Raw genomic sequence first — 18,418 nt, 5'->3', positions numbered from 1 at the left:
TATGAGTCACTTCCAACTCGACAGCACACAGCAACAACAACATGCCTGTGGAGGATGTCTCAGTGTAAAACAATTCATTTAAATGACCAGAGCACAGATTATCTTTAGGGTTGGCCTAGATTTAAGGGTATGACTATCTTTTCTATTCACATGTATTTACTTTTCAAAGTGTCCATGTATCACATGGTTTGGTTCACATAATAATACACTGTGTTGGAGACTGAAATGAGAATTGATTACAGAGGCTAAATGGAGACCTCAAGAGGGAAAGGGCAAACAGGAAGTTATAAGTCAGTTAGCCAGGAGAAAGATCCAGGTCTCTCAGCTCAGAGTTTACGCCTGCAGACTGAGGCTTACAGGTGGGGTGGACTGCCTCTGGGAACTTACTGATAGAGCTGAAGAGCTTTCTGATGCTTTCACAATCAAGGTAGGAGTCAGGCCCAAGGATCCAAGGGGCCTGAAGGGTGAAAGGGTTGCAAGCCTGGAAGAAGCCTGTCCGTGAGCACAGCTAAGAAGAGGCTGTCTTGATTGAAGAACTGTATCCTGAGCCCTTACTGATCCTGAACTATAACCTGCTGTTGTTACTAGGTGCTACTGAATCAATTCCAACTCATAGCAACCCAGTGAACAATGGATCTGAACCTGGCCCCATCCTGTTACTTCTCTAATAAAGTCCGTAACTGTGAGTAGGGTACGTGAGTTCTGTGTGGCCATCGTAACAAATGCTTGAACCCAGCAGAAAGGAAGCCAGTGAGTGCTGTGCAAAGTTTGGCTGGTGTCAGAACTGGCTTGGAAAAAAAAAAAAACACCAAAAAAAAAACCACTACCAAAAATTGAAGGGTGGAGCTATATCTATCCTTGTCCTCACAGAATTATTAGCCTTGGGCTGCTGATCTTGATTCTCTTACCTCTCATGAAATTAGAGGTTGGACACCCCCACTACGTCATTTAAAAAAAATTATTATTTAAGTGGAAGTTTTCCAAAGCATGTTTTTTCAATAATTCATTAATATTTTGCTCCATAATATTAATACCCACAATGTCTGATCACCCACCCATTCCATATTGTCTTTCCCTTCATCTATCTTAATATGTGTTTACTATCTAATAATTTATTTTCTACCCCACCCTTTCCCTCCTCTTCCCTGGTAACCACATTAGAATGAGTCTATGTGCAAACTTTTCTTCAGCTTTTTATAATAATGGTCTTATATAATATTTGCCCTTTTGTGACTAACTTATTTTATTCATGATAATGTCCTCTAGATTTATCCACACCATATAGAGTTTCACGAATTCATCACTGATTTTTCAATGTTGCATGGTACTTCACTGTGTGAGTGTGCCAAATTTCGCTGTCCATTCATTCCTTGATGGCTGCTCAGGTTGTTTCCATCTCTTTGCTATTGTGAATAATGCTGTGATAAACATGGGTGTGCAAACATGTTTGTGTTTGGCTCTTACTGTTTTAGGATATATACCTAGTAGTGGAATAATGTGTTGTTTTGTGCCACTGAATCAGAACCAACTCATAGCTGACCTTCCAGTAGGTTTTCTTTCAGAAGTTGCAAATAGCACAGGAGGAGTTTGCCCATTTTTTCCCCTATAAAGCAACTGGTGGACTCAAAACACCTGCCTTTGGACTGGCAACAAAATTCTTTACCACTAAGTCACCAGAGCTCCATAATAGTGGAATAGCTGTATCAAATTATATTTGTTGTTGTTGTTGTTAGGTGCCGTTGACTCATAGAGCCCTAAACCCTGCTCTACCCTGTGCCAATCTCACTGTTTTCAACACACCTACCCTGCTTATCCCAGTCACTGAATCAGTCCGCCTCATAGAAGGTCTTCCTCTCCTGTGCTGTCCATCCACCCTCCCAAGCATCATGTCCTTCTCCAAGGACCGGTCCCTCCTTGCAACATGTACCAAGTGTGTCAGATGAAGTTTCAGAATCCTTGCCTCTAAGGAGCAGCCTGGTTTAACCCTCTCCAGGATGAATCTGTTCGTTTTCTTAGCAGTCCATGGTATATTCGATACTTTTCTGCAACATGACAGCTCAAAGGCATCAATTCTCCTTCTACATGTTCAAATTCTTAAGGAAACATCAAACTGGTTTCCATGGGGGCTACATCATTTTACATTTCCAATAGCAGAGTATGAGAGTCTCAACCTCTCCACACTCCCAGTATCTGTTGTTTACTTTCTTACTGAACTTTGCTATAGTTGCTGAGGTGAAATGATCTCTCACTACTGCTTTGATTTACATTTCTCTAATACCTAGTGAGAATCTGGTGGATATGAACCACATACCTTTGGGAATGCAGTGCGGCTCCTTAACACCAAGCCACCAGAGTTCTCTATGCTGTAGATTAGGGTTTCTATGCTCCTAATTTTCCTCTGATGATTTTTATCATTTTATCCCTAGGTGCTTGATCTACTTTTAGTTTTTTAAAATATGGTATGTTAAGTATCTTGTTTGCATTTTCTGGAGATATCCAGTTTTTCCAGCACTATTTGTTAAAGAAGGTGCCTTATCCTCATTAAAGGGATTTCATCTCCTTGTCAAAGACAGGTTTTGGTATGATTAGTTTTCATTCTCATTTTTTTCAAGAAATGTTTTAATTTCATTTTTCATTTATTTTATTTCCTAGTAGTGATCAAGCAAGGTGTTATATACTTATCTTCTAAATACATGGTTTTTTCCTACTATATCCTCTTGGATTTTATATCATTGGGGTCTAACACTTTATAGTGTGTTTCTCTTACATTGGCCTACATATCTGTTACTGTACCAGTACCATGGTAATTTTATTACCATGGCTTTGTAGCAGGTTTTTCAATCAGGAAATATAAAGCCTCCTACTTTGTTTTTCTTTTTCAGTACTGCTATGGTTATCTAGGGCCTCATTTCTGTCCATATAAATTTGATGGTTACTTTTTTTTAATTTGGTTTGTTCTTTTTTAAATTTTATTATTTTGAGTGTGTATTGTCAAATCGGATCTGACTGGTACAGGAGGAGATTATCCCTCCTTCTCCAGCAGAGCATCGGATGGATTTGAACCACATACCTCTGGGATTGCAGTGAAGCTTCTTGCCACTAGGCCACTAGAGCTTCCCTACTTTTTTTTTTTTTTTTTTAAAAGAATGATGATGGGATCTTAACTGGGATTGGATTATAACTATAAATCACTTTTGGTAGTATTGTCATTTTCACAATATTATGTTCTCCTATCCATGAGCATGGTATATTCTTCGATTTATGTATGTCTCTTTTTGTTTACTGTAGAAGTGTTGTATAATTTTCTTTGTATAGGTCTTTTGTGTCTCTGGTCAGATCCATTCCCAAATATTTAACCTTCTTGGATGTCTAAGGCAAATGGCACTGTTTTCATTATTTCCTTTTCCATTTTCTTTACTATTGTAGAGGAATTTGACTGATTTCTGTATATTGATCTTATACCCTGCTACTTGACTGAACTGGTTCATTAAAAAAAAACCTCACTGCCTCTGAGTTGGAACTGATTCATAGATGACTCTCTCACAGGTTTCTGGGGCTGGGAATGGAATGGGAAGAATTGTCTTTCACTCTCCCTCAGAGCTACTGGTGGAAGTGACTCACCAGAGGGACATGGTCTTTAGGTTAGTAGTGCAGGTTCCTACAGACTATACCACCAGAGTTGCAACTTGATGGCACAAAGATGAAATGAGAATTGGTTAGTCAATAATTTTCTTGCTGAATCTATGATTTTTCTGTATACAGGATCATATCATCTGTAAATAAGAACAGTTTTATTTCTTTTTTGCTACCTATAGGCAATCTCCTCCCATGCAACTTACTGACTCTTTAAAGCCATTGGAGGGTGAGCTATGGGTCAGTTCTGACTCGACAGTACATAACAACAACTACTTATTATTTTAGCTAGGACTTCCAATAAAATACTGAATAGGAATGGTCATATTGGACCCTACTATACCATTTTTACAGGAGCATATGGTGTTGTGGTGTCACTTATAACTCACAGTGAACCTATGAACAACAGATCTGAACCTTGCCCTATCCTGTGCCATCCTCATGATCTCTGATATGCTTGAGTCTATTGTTACAGTCATTGAGTCAATCCACTTTGTTGAAGATCTTCCTCTCTTTCTCAGAACCTTTCCTATTGTTGTTGTAATGTGCTGTCAAGTTGCTTGTGACTCATAGCGACCCTATGTACAACAGCCCTAAACTGTCCTGTTCCAATCTCATTGTCTCAGACACACTGATACCGATTATCCCAGTCACCGAATCATTCTATCTCCTAGAGGGCGTTCCCCTCCTGCGTCTGCCCTCCACCCTCCCCAAGCATTAGGTCCTTCTCCAAGGACCAGTCTCTCCTTACAACATGACCAAAGTATGTCAGACAAAGCCTCAGGATCCTTGCCTCCAAGGAGCAGCCCGGTTTAACCCTTCCAAGATGAATCTGTTTGTTTCTTAGCAGTCCATGGTACCCTCAATACTCTTCTCCAACACCAAAGCTCAAAGGCATCAATTCTCCTTCTGTCCTCCTAGGTCACTGTCCAACTCTCTGATGCTTAACAAGTGATTGCAAAGACCATGGCCTGTATCAGACGCACCTTAGTCTCCAGAGAGACACCATTGCTCTTCAGTACTTTGGAGAGGTCCCTAACAGCAGACTTTCCCATGGCAATGCGCCTTTTAATTTCCTGGCTGCTGGTGCCAAGAGTGTTGATTGTGGAGCCAAGCAGACTAAAGCTGTGAACAATCTCGATCTCTTCACCATCCATCTTGACGCTGCCAATTGGTCCAGTGGTGAGAATCTTTGTCTTCTTGAATTGAGCCTCAATCCATATTGAAGGCTGCAGTCCTTGATCCTCTGCAGCAGGTGCTTCAGGTCCTCTTCAGTTTCAGCAAGCACGGTTGTGTCATCTGCATAACGCAGATTGTTAATAGATCTTCCACCAATCCTGATGCCGCATTTCTCCTCATAGAGCCCAGCCTCCTGGATGATCTGTTCTGCATACAGGTTGAAAAGGTATGGAGACAGGACACATCCCTGGCGTACGTCCTTCCCAATTTTGAACCATGCAGTGTTTCCTTGCTCTGTTCTGATGACTGCCTCTTGGTTCAAGTATAGGTTTTGCATTAGCATGATCAAGTGTTCTGGGATTCCCATTCTTCTGAGAGCCAGCCACAGTTTGTTATGATTCACTCAGTCAAACGCCTTTATATAATCAATGAAGCACTGACAGACATTCCTCTGGTATTCCCTGCTTTCAGCCAAAATCCATCTAACATTAGCTACAATATCCCTAGTACCATGATCCTTTCTAAACCCAGCCTGGACTTCTGGCTGCTGCTTCTCTGCTGATGTGCTGTTACAGTCGTTTTTGGATAATCTTCAGCAGAATCTTGCTTGCATGTGAAATCAATGATATTGTTCTATAGTTTCCACACTCTGTTGGGTCACCTTTCTTTGGAATGGTAACAAATATAGATCTCTTTCAGTCAGGTACGATTTCAGCTTGCTTGACTCCACAATCAACACACTAAGCACCAGCAGTCAGGAAATCAAGAGACTAACTGCATGAGGAAAATTTGCTGTCAGGGACCTTTCCAAAGTGCTAAAGAGCAATGATGTCAGTCTAGAGACTAAAGTGCACTGGACTGAGGCCACAGTCTTCTTAATTATTTGCTATGCATCAGGGGAGCTAGACAATGACTAAAGGTGACAAAAGAAGAATTGATGCCTGTGAGTGTGATGCTGAGAAGAGTAGTGAATATAGCATGGACAGCCAAGAGAACAAACAGGTCTGTCTTGGAAAGAGTGAAACCAAGCTGCTTCTTAGAGGTAAGGATTTAGAAGAAGTTCCACCTCACATGCTTTGAGCATGTGGCCAGGAGGGACTAGTCCTTACAGAAGGACATCATGCTTGGATGGGTAGTGAGACAGCACAGAAGATGACCTCACATAAGATGGATTGACACAGTAACTGGGATAATGGTGTGCTGGAGATAATAGGTGTGTTGGAGACAGTGAGACTGGCTCAGAATAGGGCAAGGTTCAGAGCTATTGTACATATAGTCACTATAACTCACAGATGACTCAATTACATACAACAACAACGTGTGCCTAATCCAAGCTTTGTTCTTTTCATTTGCTTTATATCTTATCTCCGTATCTTTTCAATCTATATGTGGAACAGATTATCTTGGAGGTTGGGCTCTATGAGGAGAAATGTGGCATCAGGATTGGAGGTAGACTCATCAACAATCTGTGTTATGCAGATGACACGATCCTGCTTGCTGAAACTGAGGAGGACTTAAAGTGCTTGCTGCAGAGGGTCAAGGACTACAGCCTTCAATATGGACTGAAGCTCAACATCAAGAAAACAAAGATTCTCACCACTGGGATGACTGACAGCATCATGATAGATGGTGAAGAGATTGAGATTGTTGACAGCTTCAGGTTGCTTGACTCTACAATCAACACTCTTGGTACTGGCAGCCAGGATATGAAAAGACTAATGGCATTAGGAAAGTATGCTGTCAAAGACCTCTCCAAAGTACTGAAGAACAACAATGTCAGTCTGGAGACTAAGGTGTGCCTGATATAGGCCGTGGTCATTACAATTACTTGCATCAGAAAGCTGGAAAATGACTACAGATGATAAAAGGAGAATTGATTCCTTTGAGCTGTGGTGCTGGAGAAGAGGACTGAATATACCATAGACTGCTAGAACATACAAGTTCATCCTGGAGTAGGGGAAGCCAGGCTGCTCCTTGGAGGATTCTGAAGGATTCTGAAGCTTCGTCTGACATAGTTTGGACATGTTGTAAGGCAGGATCAGTCCTTGGAGAGAGATGTCATGCTTGGGAGGGTGGAGCAACAGCACAGGAGAGGAAGGCCCTCGATGAGATGGATTTATTCAGTGACTGGGGTAATGGGGGTAGGTGTTATCAGAGACAATAAGATTGAAACAGGATAGAGCAGGGTTGCAGGTGACTTGAAGCCACCTAACAACAACAATATAGGCATCTGAAGGTTGGATAATGAGTAAGGATGGCAAAAAAATTGATGCCTTTGAACTGTGGTCTTGAAGAAGAATGCCAAAAGAAGAAATAAGTCTGTCTTGGAGAAAGTGAAGCTGGGGTGCTCCTTAGAGACAAGGATGGTGAAACTTCATTGAGGCATATGTATTCACTCTAAATACACAAGCATAGCACAGGTTCTGACACTTTTGTTCAGTTAAAAATGAGTACAATTTATTAAGGGTCTATGTTATGCCTAGACCTTTTCAGTATAGATAATATCTCAGTTAGTTCTTTATATAACAAAGATATATAATTTTTTTTGATAGACAAGAAAACAGGCTCCAGGAAGGTAAATAAAGTCATCCATTCATTGTTTCCTGTGTTCACCAAACAGTTGCCAAATGTCAAGGCTGAGATTTGAACTCAGATCTGTATAACTATTAATCTTCCCATTGGACCCATGTGGCTTCTGAATTTCTTACAAGCTAAAGTTTGCATATCCTGGTGAGTCCTGGGCCTTGTGGTATGCCAATATAGTAGGTAAAGCCAAGGGCCCCAGTCCTACAGGGATTAAAGTGCCTGGCTGCAAAGCTAAACAAGCTGCTGTATGGACCCACCAAGGTAGAGAAAAATGTGTCAGTCTGCTTCTGTAAATACTTACAGTCTCGAAAACTCTGTAGTGTAGTTCTACTTTGTCCTACAGAATCACTATTAGTTGGAATCAACTTGACAGGTTTTTTTCCGACACAAATTGAGACCACACATTGAGAAACCCTGGTCTTGACAATGTGGAGTCAGTTCTCACAGAAATAGCAGCTTTAAGGGAGCTCCATGTAGTTAGATATCAGTCAACTCAGAGTAAATGGGACCACAGAATGAACAGGAAGAAAACGCTTCAGCCTCCAGTCAGATAAGGCATTGCCAGCTTTGTCACAGTCACAATACACTGTTCTCCATATATGACAATAATCTGTGAATTGCTAAGCCTTCTTGGGAAAGAGGCCCAGAAAACTATATGGTTGAATCAGGGACCTCTAAAGGTCAATATTCAGGGACTGGTAAGTCACAGGTTACAGTGTCATATCCTGAGTGAGAGTAAAGCTGCAGGATGGAGTCTAAACCTCTGAGAATTACCCTGATTGGAAAGGGGTCTCTGGCTGCCATGTTCAGCACAAATAAATCTGTGGTCTATTAAACTGTGCCACTTTCGCTGCTCATCATTCTGCAGAACTTGGCATGGACTTCCGCTCTGCTCTAAATACCATTCTTAGCCCCACCTCCAATGTGAGACATACCTCCATCAAGGCTGCGAGACATCGTGTACCGTTTGCTGGAGGAACGCTCAAAGAAGGGTGCAGGCCGGTCGATAAGGGCGCTGGCCTGGCGGGTCTGTGCCTGGGTCCTCCCACTATACCGGAACTTGGAGCCCATCACCAGGAAGCCCTTAGGTGGGGGCTCAGGGGACACCAGCCTGTATCGGAGAGATGTGGTGAGGAGGGGGATAATAGTCTGTTATTAGGGATAATAGTCTGTTATTAGGTCCAGTAGCTGACTAGAGCTGGCCTTTCATCCTGTTGTCACCCCAGCAATGAAAATTCTAAAGGTCAAGGTGAGATCAGATAGCTAGATGATGCCTGGGCACCATTATTGATATTACATAGCAGGGCCACATAAAGATATCGATCCTGAAAAACTGGGAAGAAAAAAAAAATGTAGAATAAAATTTCAAACTCCTGAAGAAAAGGAAAATCTTAAAATCCAGTCATTTGTACTGGTTGAAACAAGAGGACTCACACACTCTACCCACCTTCCAAGACTAAGGTGTACTGAGATTGTCTTCAAACTGAACTGAAACTAACATCTGATGTCATCTTACAGTGAAATAACAAACTGGCTAAAACAAAACAAAATAAAAAAACCCCCAAACCAACAAAAACATCACCTGTAAGCACTTTGATTATTAAAAAGCCATCTGTGTAAATAAATGTGAATGGTTGACAATGGAAAAAAGGTAGGGAAACTAAATGAATGGGAATGGAACCACCAAAACTGACATAATGAGAATATTGTGTAGAATGTAACCAAGGTCACTGGTCACTGACCAAACTGTTCAGAAATTGAACAGGAACCTAAATTGCTATGTAAACACAAAATGCACAAAAATATTATTTTAAAAAAATACAACAGATTAACAACATGGCCCAGAAGGGAGAAAACTTGGGTGAAGGAAAAAGATAGGGGAGAGCCTTTCCCATAGTTCCTACTAGCTCTTCCTACTGCCCTTGCTCCCTTACAAAACATAAACTGTACAGAAGCATTCATGCACGCACAAACACACAGCCTCTGGTTCAACCCATTTACTTCATCCTTGGGTCAGACTTACCGGAAGAATGTGTGATGCTCAATGCAGACCTTCCACAGTCTCTTGGCTGAACGGTGATTTGGGAGCTTGAAGCCTATTGTGCTCTCAAACTGCTCATACTGAAAAAACCCGAAACCAGCAGATCAGAGACAGGGCATGGGTCTATTTTCTCCATCCTTTCTGAACCTCCTCTCAGGCATTAATAACTTTAGTGTGTTCATTCACTGATTCAATCTTAAATGAACAAAGTTTATTGAGCCCTTACTCTATGTCTGGTCCAGTGCTAAGAACTAGAGACAACATGTTCATCGACATGAACATCTGGCTGGAGAACAGAAACCAAATAAATAAACAAGGTAATTTCAGAGATTGATAAGGTTCATGAAAAGAATCAGCAGGGTAATATGACTGCAAGTAAGAGCAGAACCAGGAGTAGGATGCAGTTTTAGTAACAATGATCAGGGAATTCAAATTAGGTGACCTCTCAGCTGCATTTTAAAGGATGAAGAAAGATATATGGGAAGACAGGATGAGAATCTGAGATGGAAAGGGCTTGTGTTGGGAAGAGCTTACCTTATTCAAGGATCTTAAAGGGCCCAAGTGGCTGGAGTAGAATGGCCATGAGGTAGTGTGGCAAGAATTATGTGGGACAGGGAGGTTCCTATGGGTTTAGACTTTAGCTCAAGAGCTAGACAGGTCTTGCAAGGTTAATCAAATAGTGCTGATGGGGTGGTTTTGTTTTTTTTTGTTTGTTTGTTTGTTTTTAATTTTATTATTTTTGTGTGCGTGTACCGTCAAATCAGATCTGACTGGTACAGGAGGAGATTGCCCCTCCTTCCCCGGCAGAGCATCTGGTGGATTCGAACCGTGCACCTCTGGGATTGTAGTTGCAGTTTCTTGCCACTAGGCCACCAGAGCTCCCCTGATGGGGTGTTTTGATATCATCTAATTTAAGGGGCTTTTACATTTTCTCTGGAAGCTCTGAAGGAAACAGCCTAGAGCAACAATGAAACAGGGAAATCAGAGAGTGAGTAGGACAGTATAGAGAAGGTAAGAGATAATGGCTGTTGGTGGCTGGTGTAAGAGAGGGAGAAAGCAGATGAATTAATATATCCTAGCGGCAGAAGAAGCAAATGGATTTCTTAATGAGTGAAATGGGCAGACTGAAGGAAAAGAGGTATGGATACAGACATTTTATACGTGTGACTTTGCATGTATAGTGATGTGTCTATGTGGCTTACTCTATGTACATACTTGATTATGTACATGACCATGAACATATCTGTGTAACCTAATATCCATGTTCTTATGTGCATGTGTGTTTGCCTGCATGTACATACTTAAGGTGTGAAGTCTATGCAGTCACAAAATAAGAGAGATTTCTTCCTACTAAGAATACCATCACTCTCTTTCCATGTATCCTGAGTAGGAGAAAGTCCAGGCCCAGGGTCTATGTGTTGTAGCTAATTCCAAGATAGAGGGGTTCCCAAGGCAAGCTCACCTCCCCAGGCCGGATCTTGATATAGAAGTTACTCCTCTTGTAGGAGATCTTGAGAATCTTGGGCCAGGCAAAACGGTTGATTCTCAGCCGGTCTCGGTAGATGAGCAGCCCATTGGCACAAACACCTAACATGATGTCAATGCCCTCAGAGTCCTGTACAAGAAGATACCCGGGAATGAGAGGTCTAGGACCAAGCTTGGTGTAGATTAACCACCCACCTCCAACATCCCTCCTTATGTCTGCTGGCAAGGAGCCTTCAAGAACAAAATAGAGGTCCCCATCTTGGAGTCTTACTGACCAAGCTCTCACCTACTCATTCAGTCATTCACTCAATTATATCTTCATATACTCCCTTGTTCTTTCACTTACTCCATCAATCACTCATTCAGTCATTCACCTAATAAACACTACTGGTAGAGACCTGATGCCAGGTGTAGGCGCTAGAGACAAACCTGTCTTCCTCATGTTGTTCCACATTTATTGGTAGTATAATTAAGCTCCTAAACAAATACAGTACAAGAGAAACTTATAAACCCCTCTGAGAAGATCTGATAGTTCACCAGAGGCACCAACTCTGATGCTCAGGCAACCGTGGAACCCACAAGCATTTGGCCCAGCTTTTGGCCCAGCCACAAGTGGTACCTTGGCATGGTGCAGGTCTACCCCATACATGGAAAGCTTCTTGGCGTTCTCTAGGAAGTGAATTTCAGCTTCTCCTGGAGTCATTCCCCTGAGGGAAAGAAAGTGATCACAGGTGGATGGGGGAAGGCTCAGGCATGCTGGCTGAGGGTGGCCACAGTTGGAACCTATGATTCAGGAAGGCAAATGCTCTGGAGCAGATGTGTGTCTGGGCCTCCTCCATCCCTCCCCTCTGCCCTCAGTGTGGGAAAGATCACCCCAGCCCTCTTCCTTCAGTCCACTCAGCCCCTATTTTCTGCTATACCTTGGTCTCAAGCTGGTTTACTCCAGAAAACATTTCAAGGTCTAAGCTAGGAGTTGGGATTTGTGCCTCATTCTACCCTGGAGTTAAATGAGAGCTATGAATTCTGACTGTGAAACCACTGCTGAAGGCATTGTTCACAACAATCATCCAGCTGCTATTCAATTATTACTCATATAAGAACTTCCCTCTCAGAATTTCGTATTAGAAATCACTTCATCTCACTTAGTAACAGGTCAAACTCTCCTTTCTGCAAAGAAGACTTATGTAATTAATCAAGCCCTTTCTTTACTTTGGCTGCCACAAAACTTGGAGTAAATTTTATACATAGTCACAGCAAATATTTATTGAGTGCTATATGTGTTGGTTACTGTTCTAAATGTGTATTAACTCACGGAAACCTCATAAGAGACCCAAGAGAGGGGTATTATTACTATTCTTATTGTACAGATTTAAAAATTATGGCTCAAAGAAGTTGATTAACTTACTCCTGGGCACACTGCTGTTAAGCAGCAGAGGCAGCATCTCAATCCAGAGTTTATATTCTTCATTATTTTACTCTATCTGTCTTTTATAGTCTCTGGGCCTCTCTTTCCTCTGCCCTATCGAGTTGCTATGTAGGACACTTGGACACAAGATGCCAATAAGCCTTACTTAGATCAAAAGAGCTACACAAAATAAGAAAGGGATGGCTATTAGCAATTCTCAAGGTCATACTGATTGGAACCTCTTCCTGAATCATTATTACTCTTGAAAGTCCCTAACATAAATTGCTAGCTAGGACAGGGATGATAAACAGATGACAACGAAGCCAACTGCTAACTAGCTAGTTATACAGTCTCAGTATCCTACTCAACATGATACATAGCAGGCATCACTAACCAGTTAAAGTTGGCATGTAAGTCCATTACACCTTCTGACTTTCTACCCCATGAATATGATATCCTAACATTTCATTCTGATCATCTTCAGATCCAGCTCACAAGACCAGCCCTCTTCATTCTCTTCCTCCTCATTCCCAAACCAAGCCTACTACCATCGAGTCATTTCCTACTCATGACAACACTCCATCAGGTTTCTGGGGCAGTAAATCTTTACAAGAAGATATCAGCCCTCTTTCTCCCCTAGAGCAGCTGATGGATTTGAGGTGTCAACATTTCAGTTAGCAGTCCATACATAATGCACTATGTCAACAATCCTCCTCATTGCTGTGTACCAGGCAGTTGGAACCAACTCACAACTAACCCTCTAGTGGGTTTTCAGAGGCAATAAACCACACAGGAGTCAACTGCTTATCTTTTTCTTATGGAGCAGCTGGTGGACGCCTTAGGGTTGGCAGTGCAGCTCCTTACTACTAGGTTACTAGAGCTCCCTCATCTCCTAGTCGTCCTGATTAGCAGGGAGATAATGTCCTTCTCACATGTTTAGCACTTAACAGTTTAGAATGTACTTTCACATAATTTATTACATTGAATTCCCATAACAACCCTTGACTTAGCACCCAAAGCACTTCCAGTTTAAAAGGACCCTAGAGGTCATTCAGTTCAAGGGGTCTCCCTCAGAAAGTGGTATCACCTTCACAGCAGGCATTTGGAAATGTGTGTAGGGGAGTGCAATTGCACTGTTACAATGATGGAGAGGATGTTCTGAGTATCTAATGACTGAGGTCCATGGATACTAAACATCCTGTCCCATAAACCGACAGTTTTAAAACACTGAAAATCTAAGGTTATGCATGTAAGGGCAAAACCGTGGCTCAGACAGATTATATAAGCAGCCCATGTTCATATATCCAATTAGGTATCTCTTCCAAAGCATTTTTTCCACTATACAATCAACTATTCAACCCTTCAATTCACATACTGTATCACCCATATGGTGTTTCTTTAACATATGCCATGCCATCCTCCTAACAATCCTGTAAGATAGCTTTCATTAGGACTCACAATGTAAGGAAGAGGAAACAGAAGCATCTCCATTGTCATCAAGTTTATTTTGATTCACAGCAACTCAATATAAAGAGTAGAACTGAACTACAGGGTTTCCAAGGATGGACTTTAGAGAAGCCAACAGCCCCATCTTCTTCCTGCACAGCCACTGGGTAGGTTAGAGCTGCTGACCTTTTGGTGCTTAAGCACTGTGCTACTAGAGCTCCTGAACTAAATAACGGAGAAGTGAAATGACCTGCCCAAGATCGCCTGGTTAGAAACAAGTGACAGAGCCAGAATTTGAACTCAAGCAGTCTGGCTTTAGAGTCTAAATTCTTGAACTTTTTTTTTTAAATTTTATTCTTTTGTGTGTGTGTATCATCAAACGGGATCTGACTGGTACAAGAGGAGATTGTCCCCCCTTCTCCAGCGGAGCACTGGTGGATTCGATCAATACGCCTCTGGGATTGCAGTGCAGCTTCTTGCCACTAGTCCACCAGAGCTCCCTAAACTCTTGAACTTTTATGCCACGATCTAAATATATGAACATTTATTCAAGGTCAAGAAAATGAGGCCCTAAAATCTACCACTGGACTGCTACCTGCAGAAAGCTGAAACAGAATCCACACCTCATACCATACACAAAAATCACCTCCAGGTGGATCAGAAACTTGGGAGTAAAGCCGAAACCCATAAAGTTCATAAGAGATAACCTGGGATCAAGCTTAGAAAGCCTAGTCTATGGTATAACGAGACTGCCAGATATAGCCAGAAATACACAATCTGAAGAGGACAAAATTGATGAATGGGACCTTCCAAAGATTAAATCCCTGTGTGCATCAAAAACTTTTTCTAACAGAGTGAAAAGAAAACCTACCGACTGGGAACAAACACAAACATTTGGCAATACCATCTCAGACAAGAGTCTCATAACTAAAGTTTATAGAATACTTCTAGGCCTCCACAAGAAAAAAAAAAGACTGATAAACCAATAACAAAATGAGCAAAAGACATGGAAAGAATTTTCACAGAGGAAGATATTCAAATGGCCAACAGACATATGAAGAAATGCTCCAAATCACTGGCATTAAGAATGACGCAAATCAAAACCACAATGAGATACTACCACACTCCAGCAGCAGTTGCAAAGTTTAACAGGACAGCAAGTAATAAATGTTGGAGAGGATGTGGCAAGGTAGAAACTCTTATACATTGTTGGTGGGACTGTAAAATGATACAACCACTCTAGAAGGCAGTTTGTTGCTTCCTCAAAAAAGCTGAACATAGAAATTCCATATGACCCAGCTATTCCATTGCTTGGAATATACCCCAAGAAAATGAAAAGTGAGGCTCGAATGAAAACTTGTACACCAATATTCATAGCAGCATTACTCACCATCACAAGAACATGGAAATAGCCCACATGTCCAACCACAAATGAATGGATTGAGAAGTTGTGGTACAGTCATACAAAGGAATACTACACAGCCTGCAGTAGCAATGACTTTGTAAATTACTACTTAATTTGAGAGGGACTGGAGAGCATTACGCTGAGTGAACTACCTCAGTCCCACAAGGAGGAATACTGTATTATTGCAGAATAAGTATGAGGATCCAAGGGGGGAAGGGTGGAAGCAGAGGGGTGAGGATGGATGGGGGGTGGGATGTGGTGGGGTGTTAATCATAGGGTTGCACAATCAATGAGGGGTGAAGGAAATGGGAAGGATCTTTTATGAAAAACAGTGTATTCAAACTTTGTAAATAAATCAGTATAAAATTAAAAAATAAATAAACTGAGGCCCAAAGGGACCATTAAAGTCACACATCAGGTTACATCATTCCGATCTGACAGAGGCTTGACTGACAGGAAAACAAGTAAATCTTTGGTGGTTTAGATGCAGCTGAAGATACAGTGGAAAAAGCTGAGGAAGTTTTTTTAAAAAGAAACATACAATGTTGCCATTGTAATGAAGCCTGAAAAAGAGAAAATGCCTGGTGGTACTTGAGGAGCTTGCGAGTTTTTTGCTCAATAAACTTAAAAGACCACCTCATTTCATTGTGTCTAGCTATACTAACATCATGATGATTAAGAGTTACATATCCTTTGCGCTTTATGTCTTCCAGACCTGTTGGATGTGAGCCTAAGCAGCAGATGATGTATGCTGGGAGTAAGAAGAAACTCATCCGAATATTTGAACAAATCAACATACTTGAAGATGTAACTGAAGAATGATTATATGTCAGAGACTCAATGAGATAAGGTGATTTGCTCTCAGACACAAGTCAAGTTCAAGGAGAAGTCAGGTGGGGCTCCCACAGGACAGCACCTAGGGACCATGACCTTCATGGCTTCTAGGAGGGTTCTAGCCAACCAGCTGAGGAGCCAGGGAAGGTCCTGGGATGCAGCTCTCTTACCTATAGGTCTTGTGCAGCTCCATGATCCTCTCCTCCAGCTCCCGGGTCTGGTTAGGGGCGAAGCGGAGCTCACTGACATAGTTGCCCACATGCTCCTCAGCATCGTAGTCACCCAGCTCTGCCTGCACAGCGTAGGAGCCTAGCAGGGCATGAGTGACAAAGGAGCAGGGCAGCCGGCCTGTGATGATGTCTGCCCGTAGCTGCAGGCACAGGTAGTATCTAGAGATAAGAGAGAGTGGGCATAGGACAGGGCTCCACTCCCTCCCTAAAGACCCTCAAGCCCATCAACCCCGTCATAACCAAACTAGTCAACAGACAGCTCAGCAGAAAAGGCATGATCCTTATTATAAACATTTCGTGTGATGATGATTTAGACGGCTTTATAAAATTTTTACAGACTAAGTACTTCTGTTCAATTTTCTGTTTGAGTGATTGTTTTCTACTTGGTGAAAATTTTTATTTCCTTTCAACTCTGTTCCCCCTCCTAAAAGAAAAGAGGTTTACTTCATTGGTTTGGCCATCTTTGAAAAAGTCACATATTTTAAATGATAACAATTAGAAGTTTCATCATAGGGGAAAAAAACAAAACTTAGAGAACACTTGAAATTTCCTTTTGATACCCATTCTTATCCTAACCTCCTCCTTAGAGGTTACCACTGGGATTGGAGTGGTAGTCTACACCTTTCTTCCTCCACTGACATTTAGAGACCTATAAAGTTTTGCTTTAGGGGTAGTGATTAGCCCGGTAAATAGGATCAAATGTTACATCTGAGTCTACACCCAGCTACAAGTCTTACAGTTGTTCCATGTTAGTACATGTCTTCGGCCTAATTCCTTAAACTTCTATACTGTATTCCATTGTCTGGGTGGACCTGTTTGCCTATGCATTCCCAAGACTCTATTATTTTGCCTCCAGCTTTGAAGTGAATTGTGTAAAAGTAAATTGGCTTAAAAGAAATATTTTCAACCACTAGGTCATGATTTTTTATCATTTATATGCACACTTGAATGGTTTTACAATTTTCAGAACCACTTAAAGCCATATTCATTGCTTTCTTGGTTGTTTTGTATTAAAAAAAGGTCTCACTTTCAGTCATTTAAGCCTCCTTGCCCATTTCCCCCCCTCCCCTGTGCCTATTCTCTTCTATTTAAGTAGCTTTGGCTTAGTATCCTTTCTTACAGAGTTGTGACATTACTTTGCAGTCAGAACTGAAGCTCTGGCAAAAAAGCATGCAGCCTCAGTACGTGCTCAGGGGACAAGGCGTAGGTTCAGAAGCAGCTGTTTAAATATCTGAGGCACCAAAGAGTGGGTGTATGGGCAATTTGCTTTAGAGTCTAAAAACTCACAAATCACTGTCAAGTACTCTGACCAATCTTTCATTTCATGCAATTTGTTATTCGGACCAATTTATTTTTGTCCTCACTATTTTTTACTATATCAGCTGCTACCACCATCCTATGGTCCTGTGGCAGGGCTAACTTTCCATGGCTCCAGGCTGGACAGGGCTAACTTCCTTCCTGGTATTACTGAAAGCCTGGTCCCTGGGAACTGGTGCAAAGAGAGGCACCAGTGGGCAAGGACTGAGCTGTTACTGCAGCTACCCAGGGATTAGGGGCTGAGGGCTATGCTGGTTTACAGTTCTCAGCTTTCTTGGAATGGACTTCAGAACCTGCTGCTGTCACCCTGGCACTCAGCTGATGATCTTGGGACTTCTAAAGAGTGCACAAACTAAAGAAAAACAAACCAAATTAACCCCATTCTGGAGTAGACTGACACTGAGAGAGCCTGATCTGATCCAGAACCATCTGTCTTATCTCCCAAGGCATCATAACCTTGGCCTGTTGTCTGGCAAACAGGCAGTTAACAGTATGATGGGACTGTTGGGAGATGGAAGCTTGCTTAGGAGCCTCACCTCTGCTGCAGAAATAACTGCAAGCATGTCAATCTTATGGGTGGAGGGCATATAAGACCCATCATGTAGATGCCACTGTCCTAATTATCATGAAGTGAGACTATTTTTGGAAAAGATTTAGATACAGAGAAGAGCCTTCTGGTATATTGGGTTTCAGAGGCAAGCTAAGCCTATGGAAACTTCCTAAGGAATGCTCTGTTTCTCCCTAGGGTCAAGCCTCCTTGAGTTACTGTGCATTCCCTTCTGATATCTCCAGCATTCTAGTGCATGGCCCTGAAGCACAATGAGGCAAAGCATGCAAGCCTCGTTCCCCCAGCAGCC

The 18,418-nt window shown here is 41.9% G+C and overlaps 1 protein-coding gene across 1 annotated transcript in view; it reads right to left on the bottom strand.

Moving 5' to 3' along the window:
• The window catches only part of EPB41L1 (erythrocyte membrane protein band 4.1-like 1), a 175,144-nt gene that overhangs the window by 40,188 nt on the left and 116,538 nt on the right, over positions 1 to 18,418 (bottom strand). Inside the window, exons 7-11 of the mRNA XM_006881494.1 lie at positions 16,185 to 16,403; positions 11,544 to 11,631; positions 10,902 to 11,054; positions 9,422 to 9,519; positions 8,334 to 8,509 (exon numbers count right to left, since the gene is read on the bottom strand). Coding sequence (XP_006881556.1) covers positions 8,334 to 8,509; positions 9,422 to 9,519; positions 10,902 to 11,054; positions 11,544 to 11,631; positions 16,185 to 16,403 — 734 coding nt within the window. The remainder of the gene's footprint in view (positions 1 to 8,333; positions 8,510 to 9,421; positions 9,520 to 10,901; positions 11,055 to 11,543; positions 11,632 to 16,184; positions 16,404 to 18,418) is intronic.

Source organism: Elephantulus edwardii, unplaced genomic scaffold (assembly GCF_000299155.1).
Source record: "Elephantulus edwardii isolate Elephantulus edwardi_28Jun2011 unplaced genomic scaffold, EleEdw1.0 scaffold00015, whole genome shotgun sequence".
NCBI classification, from domain to species: Eukaryota; Metazoa; Chordata; class Mammalia; order Macroscelidea; family Macroscelididae; genus Elephantulus; species Elephantulus edwardii.
The sequence above is the reverse complement of the archived record's forward strand: the minus strand, read 5'-3'. Positions and strand labels throughout refer to the sequence as shown.